This window comes from Terrapene carolina, unplaced genomic scaffold, assembly GCF_002925995.2.
Source record: "Terrapene carolina triunguis isolate 2854851 unplaced genomic scaffold, T_m_triunguis-2.0 Scaffold23, whole genome shotgun sequence".
Classification (NCBI taxonomy): domain Eukaryota; kingdom Metazoa; phylum Chordata; order Testudines; family Emydidae; genus Terrapene; species Terrapene triunguis.
In genome coordinates, this window is record NW_020664374.1 from 11,446,712 (window position 1) to 11,460,151 (window position 13,440).

A 13,440-nucleotide genomic window follows, 5' to 3' on the forward strand; every position below is an offset into this window, starting at 1 on the left:
GCGCCGTATTTAAGAAAGATCATTCTTAACACAACATATAAATTACAGTATTAAACACGTAGCTAGGAGTACAAGGAAAAGCTTTGGTCTTGTCATTTTCAGTGTCATGCAAAAATCCCCAAATGCCTTGATAGCATTGTCTAAATAGTAATGCATAGCTAGGTGTGTGATTATTCTGAATACCCATATGGCTTAAATGTGCAATGAGGCGTGAGGGCAGAAGCCAAATGCCTTGAACTATGAGGAAGTTGTTGCTTTCTAACTGCAATTCTTGAAATGTGTAGTTGTTGCTTTTATTAAATGTTGTTGTAACCTTTTTTTTTTTTAGTCAAGTTACTCATTTTCATACAGCATACTTGGTTATTATTTCCAATACATTTTATTTACTTATTTTCTGAGTAAACATATGATTCAATAAAATAAACCACACCAGTGAATATGAAATCCTGCCAATATTATCGTGTCACCCCAGCAACCCGTTTATGATTCAAATGACACTTCCTTTGTAATTCCATAATTTTAGGTGCACGCAGCTTTCTGAAAATTACTTTTGGACCGCAATTTCTCATTCTTTCTATTAGCCCCAGAAAAAGGGTACGGATGTTGATTAGGATACATCTTTATTGACTTTAAAACAATGAAGCAAAACTGTGCAGCAGAAAAATAATAGCAGAGAAACACTGTGAAAACAGAATCCTGGGCTGCTTCGTGATCCCCTCTAACCATACTGAGCCCACATCGCTACAGTGATCTCTCTTAAACATGCATGCTTTCCTCACCTTTCTGTCAGACAGAATTCCTCCCCTCTCTCACAGAATTCCTCAGTTTCATCATTAATTCTATACATGATGTTTTTCTGTGAAGCATTTCTGCCTTGCCAGTGTAGCAGTATTTCTTTTAATTGAGAGGGTTAAAGAAAGCCCCATGATGGTTCACGAGGCATGTTCTCTCCTGTCAGTTTTAGATATTACACACATTTACTCTAAGGTGCTTAGTTTCATGAGGATAAAGTCAAAACAAAATATATTAAATGTAATAAATTTTTTTGGTTTCCAAAGGAGACATACTTCCATCTTTATACTTAAAAAACATTGCTCAGAACAACTTTGGCTAAAAAAATTTCAAAGGTCTTGCCACCATTTTAACAATAAACCTACATTAGATCCTCACCACAAATAAATTCAACTTTAACCCCTTTCTAAATCCTGTTAGATTGTCATTATTACTGACACATACATAAGTGTCCTGAGAATGAAAACTAATACCTCTGTTAACAGATCTCATTCCATCCTTTAGAGGGCAGCTAAATTCTGTCTTTGGCAACAAAAGAAAGCAACTGTGGTAGGCCTTGTCTATAGTAAAAGTTGTACTGGTTTAACTTTAAATTGGTTTAAAAAACAATTTAGTTAAAGCACTGCAAAAATCTTTGTGGACATTTTTAATTTCACTTAATCGATTTATCTTAAGTTGGTTCCTTACCAAATTAAACTACATCTATATATAAAACAAGTTAAAACCAGATTAACAAAAGTGCACACAACTATAGGTTTAAATCTGGTCATCACCTAAGGAGTCTCACAGGAAGGTAACATATGAAGCATCCATGGTACCCATTGCTAGGTAGCTAATAAACAGAGTCCCTAGAACAACTACAGAACTACTGTATATTTTTTTCATATCGGACATCCACATAGCAATGAACTGTTCCAGGTCTATCATAGGCCAATCACTAATTGGTGCCCTTGGTCAGGTTGGTGGCATGGGGAGAATGACTTGGGTAGCTGTTTCTTTGCCATATTCTCTAACATTCACTCTTTTGTTTGTGCTTCACAGCCCCTGCTCTGGATGTAGATTGGCAGAACAACACTACTTTTGCCTCCTGCAGTACTGACATGTGCATTCACGTATGCAGACTTGGCTGTGATCGCCCAGTCAAAACCTTTCAAGGACACACAGTAAGTTTAAAGAGTTTGAAATTTTAGGAGTCATTACTAGCATGTGGTAGCTGGTGATGTTAAACAGCTTCTGTGTTCTAGGACCAACGGTGTTTATATCCCTTTCCTTCCCCAAAGACGTACTCTGTAAAAATGACTCTCTGTCTTTGAAAAGAGATTCACTTTTCTAAATCACAACATGCAGGCAAAACCCTCAGCTCACACAGTGAGGGCATTTACATGTAACTGACTCTAAAGACTCAGAGATACATCAGTAAAATTTCATCTTCCGCTTTTGTAATCTCTTTAACAACGTGATGTGAATTACAAGGACGAAGGGAACAATTTACTTTTAACCATTGTTCAGTTGTAGAATTAATTGGGTCGAGTAGGATCAGATCCGTTAAGAGATACTTCCCTTATCCTTCTCCCCATTCCCCACCTGCCTATATACTGAAATATACTCCTCATTTTTTTCTCTTCTTGACTATCTCTCTTTGTGACTATTTAATGGTAGCCACAGGCTAATGTTGCAGACTTTCTTTCACAAGAACACTGCTGAGCTACTCTACCGTATAAAATCACTTTTAGTAACTCTCCTCAACTGGCCACCTCCCCCTGAGGGAGAATTGGTCCATATGGAGACTTGTTGGCTACAATTCTCAATTAAGCTGGTGTTTTCTCAAAAGGTGCTGCTACCTCCACAATAGGCCTTCATCCATAGGCTGATGTTTTCTATTGAGTGGACTGACTGCTCCATTGCACACATGGGCCAAATCCTGCCTCAAATATGTGTGTGCAACTCCTGTTAACTACAGCTGAAATTGTGTGTCTGTATCTGAGGGGGAAACGAGTTAAAAATAGTTTCAGGTAGTATCCCTGCCACCGAGGACTCCACCCAATTACTGTTCTTACAACACATTTTTCTCTTTTAAAAATGCTTTTTTCCCCCGTTACCATGTGAAAGGCCCATAGGAAACAGGGGAACTGACTGACTAGATAGGGGAAACAGTGGGTCTGACTACACACAAAGTGTTGTCAAATACACAAAGTAAGCTGGAGAAAAACAAAGAAAAAAAATGTCCCCTAATTTCCTATAGTTATCGTCGCTGCAGGTGTTATTTGTACAAATAGTGGATAACAAGGTTTTCAGACTGAAAGGTGGTTTGGAAGTTGATCCAGTTTTAAAGACCACAAACCAGCTAATGCTCCAAGTTGCATTTTGTCTTAGTACATTAGTACACACACTGGTATAGACAAAGTACCTCTGGAGAGTTGCACTATTTGAGAACAGTCCGTAGAACTTTGTGTGTGTGTGTGTGTGTGTGTGTGTGTGTGTGTGTGTGTGTGTGCATATGTATATGCATATATATTCTTAAGAAAAGGTAATTGTTAGATGAATGGAATGTCAACCTCAGAAATTGTTTTAAATTATCTACAGTACAGACCCATTTACGTGCGACCCGTTTACAGGCAAATCCGCTTAACGCACGGTAGCGCCATGCCTCCCAGTGCTACCTATTTAACACGCGAGACTCGTTAACATGCAGTACAGGAACTTGCTATGTAGCACTATAGATTTGCTCGCTAACTCACTGACAGAAATCGACAGGAAGTTCGGAGTGGAAACGTGTTGTACTGTACGTCTTTACCGATATTGGTAAAGACGTATCAAGCACACTTAGTCATTGTCACGCTAGAGAGATAGATAATATACAGTAGTACTGTAGTTATATAGTAATATATATACTGTACTACATTCGAAAATTTTAACCATAGGCCTAATATAATGGCAGAGGGCAAGCGTCAGCGTTCCTACACTGTAGAAGAAAAGCTAGCTGCAATAGATCGAGTAAATAGCGGAGAAACCCATCCAAAGTTTCAAAAGATATTGGGATTGCCGAATCAACTCTCCGAGGATGGCTAAAAAACTAATCTAAACTGAATGGCTTTGTACAAAATATCGATTCTGCTGCGAGACTTAAGCGAAAACGTGTGCGCTATTCAGCAAAATCCACAATAGACAAAGCCATGCACACGTGGTTTGTTCAGGAAAGGCTGAAAGGAATGCCGCTAAGTGGGCCAATTCTTCAAGCCCAAGCAACAAAATTTGGAAATTGAATGGGGGATGAATCATTCCAAGCCAGCAAGGGGTTTATAAGTTGTTTTTAAAAGTGTCATGGCATAGCGCAGGTATCGATTTCTGGAGAAAACCGATCAGCCGATGAATTGGCCGCAAATGCGTTTCCCGCCGAGTTAAAATCTATTTTACAAAATGAAGACTACCACAAAGAACAACTTTATAATTGTGATGAAACAGCTTTATTTGCAAAACTGCTACCTGATAAGACTTTAGCTTTTAATTACGAGACACAGAAAACAACTAAATTTAAAAAGATAAAAGATCGTGTGACTCTTCTTTTTTGTAGTAATAAGACGGGCAGTCATGAGCTTACCCCTCTTCTCATTGGCCGCTTTCATAACCCTCGCTGCTTTAATCACCTCAATAGAGCCAAATTGCCAGCAATATACGCTAACAGCAAAAATGCTTGGATGACGAGACACATTTTCGATGACTGGTTCCACAACAGCTTTGTTCCAGCTGTTCGTAAGCATCTGCAGTCGAAGAAACTCGAAGCCAAAGCACTTTTGCTACTTGACAATTGTCCAGCCCATTCTCTGGCCGAATCACTGGTATCGAGAGATGGAAAAATTCGAGTGCTATACCTACCATTCAATACAACATCAAAAATTCAACCTTTAGACCAGGACATTATTCAGAATTTTAAAAACAATTATCGACAGGAGCTGAGTTCGGCGATCGTGTCATGCACGTCTTCAGGCATTTCCGAATTCCTGAAACAGTTAAACATGAAGGAAATTATTTATTTAGTTAAAAAAGCTTGGGATGGAGTAAAACAAAAGTCCATTGAAAACTGCTGGATGAAGGCTCTCAGTGATGCCTTTTCTGTCAAAGACCGCTCAGACTCGGAAAACTCCAGCACTGATTCAGAGCCAGACTTTGAAGGATTTTCAGAAGAAGACGTCCTACAAACACGCACGCAGACAAAAGAGGATAAAGGTAAACTTCTCTTTCAAATGATAAAAGATTTTAGTTTGGATACGTCGCTTGAAATCATAACTGAGTGGCTGGAGATGGATGAAGATTGCCCGATTTCAGAATTTCTGTCCGAGGAAGAATTATTAACGGGCTGCGAGGCTACGTCGGACCGTGAAAGTGATGGTGAGAATTCTAATAATGCAGGCTTAAATGACAGTGACGACGAGGATTTTGTTGAAAAGGTCAAAATTTCGCCCACAGAAGCCCTTAGTGTTGTAGAAACTGTTGTAAGATTTATGGAGGAGCAAAATGCAGAAAATATCGAACTCGTTCATCTGCAGCGAATGACAGACATCATAAGAAAGAAAAAAAATGTGAGCATGAAAGAGCAGAGAATAATGGCATTTTTTTCCTAAGTGAATCATAGATGCTTTTTTCAGCCTGGCCCTCTTAACCCACGGTCCGTTAACACGCGGTCGTGACGGCTTCACTCCCGACATCCGCCCATAAACGGGTCTGTACTGTAATTGTTGCACCATTAAATGGTCTGGGACTAGGGTTTGTTGAATATTTTGTCGTGTGGGAAGAATCTGATGATTGCCAGACTTTGCTCCTGACACCAGTTATGTCAGGAACATGGTAGCTAATTGTGTGGATCATTCATTGACACAAAAAATTGGTTTCCCTTCCTCGTATGTATTTGGATAGTGTGATGTGAAAAGGGATGTGTTCACATGTAAGGTAATGAAGAATGTAATGTAATTTTCAATAGTTTCACTTGTTGGAGTAATAACACTTGAGTGCCCTCTGCTGGGTGCCAGGCACAATGCAGGCAACTTGGAATGTTCACATAGAAAATCAATCTTTATTTCAGAATGAAGTCAATGCAATTAAATGGGACCCTTCTGGTATGCTACTAGCATCCTGCTCTGATGATATGACATTAAAGGTAATGTAATTTGATGGCTTGCCTCCAGACTGCTTAGTATTTTTCCCCAGTAGAAATTTACTTTATAAGATTTTCCATTCATGTTGTGAAAAAAGACCTTTTTGTCTCCGTTTACATTTTCCCCCCCAGCCTGATGCTACCATACTATTAAAACTCTCTGCATGAATGGTGGTTTCATCTTACCATTTTTGAGTGAAATAAGAATGAACAAAGAGAAGCAGACAGAAAACTGAAGCATGCTATTTCTATTAGGATCTACTGTCTAATATGTCACTGTCATGGAATTATAGCAGTTTGAACTGAAGACCATATTTTAGGTCATCCTGTCTCCTTGCCAACACAGGATTGATTCTCACTGTACATTAACAAGTGTTTAACCACCCTAATTTACAGTAAATACACTAATAAGGTTTTCACCATTTCACCTGGAAGACTGTTCCAGTCTAAAACCTCATCCACACTCAATAGTTAAAAAATATAATTGTCAGTAAGGAGTGTGATTTTTTTTTTTTTTTTTTTTTTTTTTTGCTGCTGACGTAGTTATACTGGTAAAAGCCCTAGTGCAGGTGGAGTTATACCACAGTAAAGATGCTTTACCCAGTGTATTTTATTTTGGTTCCCAAACCAGAATAAACTGTACCAGTATAAGCATCAGTATATTTAAAGGGGCAAAACTTTTAAGCGTAGACAAACCCTAAAAGGATCTCACAATTATAAATTATAGACTGAGAAACTTTAAGACCAGAAGGGACCATCATGATCATCATGTTCAGCCTAAATAATATTTTGCTCAGTTTCACCCTCTAACTCCTTGGTGCTTTATACCTCAGATATTTGTTAGATGGTTCTTCTGTTCACCCACACCCATATAAATTTTAATAAATTACCTATCCATATTTAGTCATTTCTCTTAATGATTTTCTCTGAATTTCACCCCATTTCTCCACAGCTTTCTGTTACTTAGATGCCCCAAAGCATGTGCTATTTCCAGATTGTGCTCTCACATTCCTCATTAGTAATTCTACACTGCTGTATATAGCGACAAAAAGTCCTGTGGCACCTTATAGACTAACAGACGTATTGGAGCATAAGCTTTCGTGGGTGAATACTGCATCTGACGAAGTGGGTATTCACCCACGAAAGCTTATGCTCCAATACGTCTGTTAGTCTATAAGGTGCCACAGGACTCTTTGTCGCTTTTTACAGATCCAGACTAACACGGCTACCCCTCTGATACTGCTGTATATGTGGTTCACAAACACATTGGCTTGTTCTCCTGCTGCTAATTTGTATCCAGTGAGTTTGAGCATTATTGCTTTTCCAGTATCTCTCTACCACTGAATATCTGTAATTTGGATTATTTTCCCCCCTAAAGATTAGTTGAGGGTTTTTGGTTTGTCGGGCAGCTGCAGAGCAGTTTCACTATAAAACATGTAATGTCCATTCAACTTATTCTTATTCTGATATTGAAATATTGCCTTGCATAATGGTGCATAAATTATTGATTTGATTCCATCAAACATGCTATTAAAGACATCAGTAAAACAAATCAGAATACCAGCAGGATGCTTGGAACAATCAAGATTTATCTAAGCCATACTTAAAATGGTTTTGATAAATTCACACTATGATTGAAACATGTAATATAAATTCAGGTTAGATTCCATGGCCAGGGCAACAATTGTCAGCTTCTCTTGATCTAGTGAATAAACACAGTTAAATTTGCAAGGCCTTTGCAATATATACACAATTGTCATATACAAACAGAATAGGAAGGATTGAAAGCCAGGAGTTGAGAAAAGATTGCAAAGTTTAGATACATGGCTGATTTTTTTTTTCCTGATTCACCTGACATAGATTTGGAGTATGAAGCAAGATACATGTGTACATGACCTTCAGGCTCACAGCAAAGAGATTTATACTATCAAATGGAGTCCTACAGGACCAGGCACCAGCAACCCAAACTCCAATATCATGTTAGCAAGGTAACATCCTCACCTACTGGTGGTTTTTACTAGGCTCTCAGCAAATAAAACTGAAAATAATTTCTGTTAGCGGATGAGAGGGGATTGACCAAAGAGGGAGGAAACGTATAACAAACATGGAAAATGAAGCCATATAGTGCTTAATTTTTAAACAAACTACTTTAGTAAAAAAATATTACAGTTGCCACTGCACCCAACACCCAGGTATCTGGTTTATATAAATGAATATGTTTAATTGAAGCCCTATAATATATGGATCTGGCAGTCCATTAAACCAACTGGATGTACTCTAATGAGGGCCATCAAGCAAAACTATATAGATATTGATATTTTTTATAGTTCTGTTAAGTGGTGTAGAACAACTCGGGTGGCTGTTAAACTTTCACCTAAAGAAGTCCATTCAAGATTTAACTTCATCCAGTTTTAGACATCTGTTTAATCTTAGTAATGTCAATAGATGCCTGGACGACTGGATTGATTAGCTAATTGGCACATAATGACTTTATCTTCTGTATGATATTCTAGCAGCGTTGTCTCTTAAATTTATTTATTTATTTTGTTGGTCAAGTAGTTTTGTTTTGTTTGGAAGGAAGATTGTTGGGTTTGGGATTTTTTTATACAATACAGGGGATTTCAGCGGTCTTCTCCTAGTCCACAACATTGGATTTAGGTGGATTGTGGTAAGAAACAACGAGTGACTTCTGGGTGGAGGGTGAAAGAAGGTAAAGGACCACTATGCTAGAGAATATGAAGCAAAATTCATTTGTTAGATAAGAGATCAAATCCTCTTAGGAAGAAACTTTCCCTGGGGCAGGTTATCCTATACCTGTCCACTACAGAGTTACTTCAACCTTCCTCCAAAGTAGCAGGTAATGGCCACTGTCAGAGACAAGATACTGGACTAGATGAACAGCTGCTCTGATCCAGTAGGGCAATTCCTATATTCCTACTGCTACCCACAAAACCCCCCAGTGAAGCCAAAAGTTCCAAATACGCACATCCACCGTAATAAATTTCTTTCACTTAAGAGGGTTTGACAGATCTCAGCCCTTCTATACCTCTCCTGTTTGAAGTATTGGTGCACATTTGTTTGTAGGTGAGATGTGTCCTCACAAGTTGTTTACAGTATCTTTGCAAACTGCAGATAAACTAGTACCCTGGTCAGTACTCACTTGTGTTTGACTCTTTCCTGTAGTGCTTCATTCGATTCTACTGTTCGGCTGTGGGACGTTGAACGAGGAGTCTGCATTCATACACTAACCAAACATCAAGAACCTGTCTACAGTGTAGCTTTTAGTCCTGATGGGAAATACCTGGCCAGTGGGTCCTTTGACAAATGTGTCCATATATGGAATACTCAGGTACTCGTTTGATTCCCACACACTAATGAAAAGCGGTTTAGCTGAAACATTAATAACAGAAATGATAAATGGAAAATGTATGTATCTGTGTGCACTGAATTTGTGAACCTGACCATGGCATGAAAACCGTTTGAGCTGATGGTGTGAGATGATGAGCTGCCTGTCCTTTCACATTTTTGCCAAAGGTTCATTGAACATGGAACTGTGCCAAGAAAATCAATTGTCTCAATTTTATGTTAGTGTGTAGCTGAAACTGCACTGGGCACATGAGGCATGTCAAGCTGCCAGTGCAGCAGCCTTTAGAAATGATTGATGCTCCTATTAAGCAGCAAGCTGGGTTCATTTGAGATTCAGATACGCACAGGACTAATTTTTTAAGAGTACTACATATTTGTGAAGAGATCATCATTACAAAGGTTCATGGAGCTGATATTTGACAGGATAACAGGGCTCTGCGATAAACTGGGATACTTGGAGTTACTTCTTTGCAGACTAATGCCCAGAAAGCTTTTTGGGCTCATAGTGACTTCCTAGCAGTGCTTGCTCCAGGAACAAGCTGAATGATTTGAGCTATGCTTGTTTGTACACAGCATTCTTTTTTTTCCCTAGGAAGTAAAAATGTTCAGGACATGAATTTTCAATATTTCTTTCTGTATTAGAAATCGCAGGGACCCTCCTGGCAGTGAAACTGGTGTGGTTCCCACCAGTCGGTGGGGATGGTGGATTTGGGATGGGGCTACAGACAAGTATGTATACACTATGGATCCCAACTCTTCACAGGACAATTGGGTGAATTCCTGGTCCTATTGAAGTCAATGGCAAAACTCTCATTGACCTGAATAGTTCCAGGATTTCACCCCTGGTATTTGTGCCTCACAGTGTAGACACCAATGCACCTCATAGCAAACCCACAATCATAAGTGCCCACATAAAAATAAAATATCGTAAAAGTCAAATCTTGCAAATTGGTTTGCTTTCTAGAGCGGAACTCTAGTACATAGCTACAGAGGCACTGGAGGGATCTTTGAAGTCTGTTGGAATGCGAGAGGAGACAAAGTGGGAGCAAGTGCATCAGACGGATCGGTAAACATTTGTATTCATTCATTGTAAATATTTTGGGGAAAATCCTGTGCCGAGGCCAACACAAGTTCTGGGCACTGTTGCCTTCTCTGGACAAAGCTCAGAGGTGGGTGGGTGTGTTCCCTTATTTAGGGCCCAGTTCAATGCCCCATGAAGTAGATGGTGTCTTTCCATTTACTTGAAGGGGCTTTATATCAGGCCCCTCAATGCACATTTCCTTGATTGCCACCCTTTATTTGAAATATGTTTATGATTAAAGAAACACAAACACTACTGTTTCTTTCTCCTCCATGACCCTTGAAGTGTAAATCCTGCAGATTGTCATGCAGAACCATAACAAGTAGAGATGAGAAACAACTTTTACATCTTCCAGCTCATTAGCTGGTGAATGCAGAATTCTCCCCCAGTCAGTATTCCATGATGCATTATCTAACTTATTGGTAAATTGCTTTATTACAAGATTAGAACCTGAGCGCACACACATTAAGAATCCAGAATAGCCTTCAGAAATGTTTCTAACTCTTGGGTCTTTTCTTTCTACACCTCTAGGTTTGTGTTCTAGATCTGCGGAAGTAAAGGTGAAGTGTTTTAGAAGAAATTTCAAATGGACCAGCAGTGAATGTGTGGGGAGAAGCACTCTTCAAAACTATTCTTAACAGCTCCAGAACTGTACAAACTTGAAAAAAGTTAGTGTGTACAATGAAACCAACTCTCCCTGGCCACAGAAGTCTAGTATTTTGCCCATAACCCTCATCAAGGAGTAAAAACACAGTCACTTCAAAGGGGGAGAGTATGGTTTTCACCTGGAATATTCAGCCTTGGAAGCATGAAGCCACCAACTAGAGACTGCACTGTTTGGTTTGCATCTGAGAACTTGCTTTGATGGCTGAAAAAAAAAAAGCTGTGCCAAAAAATAATAATAAAGAAACAAACTAAGCAAAATGCTGTGATAAACCAAAAGGGAAAAAAAAATCCTCCTCCATGTGGTGGTGTATTTTTTTCCTTCCAATTTGGACACTACAGTTGCTCTCCCAAAGGACATTCAAAGACCAGTTTGTACTGATGACATGCGCAACTTTGTAATCACAACACTTTCTATTTTCTAGACTACTTTTTTGTTCAGTGGTTTTTCTATCAGCTGGAATATTATGTCCTGGAGTATCCCGGGCTTAGGTTGGAACTGATTTTTTTTTTCTTTTTATTTTTCCTTCCCTTTTCCTTCTTGTTTCTCTCTCTCTCTCTCTCCCTCCTTCCCCCTCCTGTGTGCCCACAGTAGATGCAGCCAGTTGGACATGACAACAAAAACTTTCGACAGTCTGCTTCTCCTCTTTCTCCGCCCTCCCTCCCTCCCGCCCCGCCTATTTTTTTAAAATCCTCCATGCTTCAGATCTTAGCATCTCAAGGGCACTTTCAGCAAATTGTGTAATAAGTGCTTTATAGAAGAATGCAGTGCTGGGGAAGATTTTTACAGGCGAAAGATGACTTTTAAGAGAAAGAACCCAGTGTATTTTTGGAAAAAAATATTTTTTATGTTAAACATAATTTTAAAAGCCTAAAATAGCCACCAAACGTAGACTGCTTTGTGTAATTCAAGCAAAAGAATGACTCAAGTGGAATCCAAGGTACATTAAAGATGCAGTATCATTTTCCTCTCCTTTGTCTCATAAAGTTCTGTAAGAAAATGTCATTTCATACAACAACTATCAGGTTTTAAGCAACAATAACCTCTTCCTGCAGCCAGAAGTTTACATGGACTAATTTTTATTTTTGTAGTGGTATGATTATGTACATGTATTAAAAGAATACAGAAGTTTGAGGTTATATATACAGAATTCATATATTTGGGTCCATATACCCAAATACCTGTAGTAGTTAAAGGAAAACAATTGTGTATGCTCTTTCCTGGAGAAATGGTCCCAAATTCATATTAATGCTGCATTCTGTCACTCTCAGTCATGTTCATAGGACTGGAAGGGATCTTGAGAGGTCATCCTCTGCACTCGTGGGAGCTCTAAGTATTATCTAGACCATGCGGACTAGTACCTCATTCCACTAGTCATCACATTGGGCTGATCCTCTTCCCATTAAGTCAATGGGACTTTTACCAGAGATTTAATAGGATCACTCCTTCCCCTTTGGATTCCCCTAGTGTAGGCACTGCAGAAGACAGCTATTAGATTGCCTTCTGGGATGCTTTGCAAATCATGATGACAGAGGGCACAGGGTTGGGGGGCAGAAAAGATGTGCCGTGGGCAGGGTTGCAGCATACGGTGCTGTGGAGATTCCCGGCAGTGCTGTAGACCATGGAGCAGCTCAAGGAGGTGGCCATAACTTAGACACCCTAAGAGCTAAACCATGCCAGGGCCCTCTCCATCCCATGGAGTAGCCCAGGATCAGAACAGTGCAAAAGTGGCTTAAAGCCACCATAGTACCTCCATAGCAAGTTGAGTGCTGTGCCTCTCAAGAGGTGCCGCACAGAATCTCACCCGTTTCTTTCAGTGGGGCTGCCCATCAGGAGTAATTTGTAAGACCCTGACCCATAATGCTTAAAGTGGTGTGAAAATGCCCAAGTTACTTAGTATATGGAATTAATATTTTATTTCATCTGAGGTTTTTCTCTCTTTACTATGACACACTGACAGTATCTTGGCCTTTTCACAGGAACTAACCACGGCTCACACATTGCAAGCCTTGTGATGTACGATTGGAGATCAGAAAGTACTTAAAAGAATTAAACTATTAAGATTTTTCAGTCCTGAAGTAGAAACATTTATGTGGAACATTGGTTATTAATTGCTATTGCTCTTTTTTACCCCCAAAGAATGGAAGGTGGGAAGAAGGCAAAAGTTCTTTTCCTTGTGGTAATAAATCCATAGAGAATTAGACTTTAGGATGCCCAGATGACATTTTTGAACTGTTTTATAATAGCTGCCTAGACTGACCTGTTTAAGCTCAAGATAGGAAAAAGAGTACTTGTTAGAAGAGAGAATTACTCACTAGTGGCATTGTGAGTGTTTATGGTTAGCATTTTAAGCCTGTGCCTATGATGCCCGGTAGCCTTGGGTTGAAT

The 13,440-nt window shown here is 39.3% G+C and overlaps 1 protein-coding gene across 1 annotated transcript in view; it reads left to right on the forward strand.

Annotated features, from left to right (window-relative positions):
- The window catches only part of LOC113406217 (F-box-like/WD repeat-containing protein TBL1X), a 57,114-nt gene extending 44,743 nt beyond the window's left edge, over positions 1-12,371 (forward strand). Inside the window, exons 9-14 of the mRNA XM_026649541.1 lie at positions 1,834-1,955; positions 5,870-5,944; positions 7,802-7,929; positions 9,125-9,290; positions 10,272-10,373; positions 10,920-12,371. Coding sequence (XP_026505326.1) covers positions 1,834-1,955; positions 5,870-5,944; positions 7,802-7,929; positions 9,125-9,290; positions 10,272-10,373; positions 10,920-10,946 — 620 coding nt within the window. The 3' untranslated portion in view covers positions 10,947-12,371. The remainder of the gene's footprint in view (positions 1-1,833; positions 1,956-5,869; positions 5,945-7,801; positions 7,930-9,124; positions 9,291-10,271; positions 10,374-10,919) is intronic.
- Positions 12,372-13,440: the final 1,069 nt, after the last annotated feature.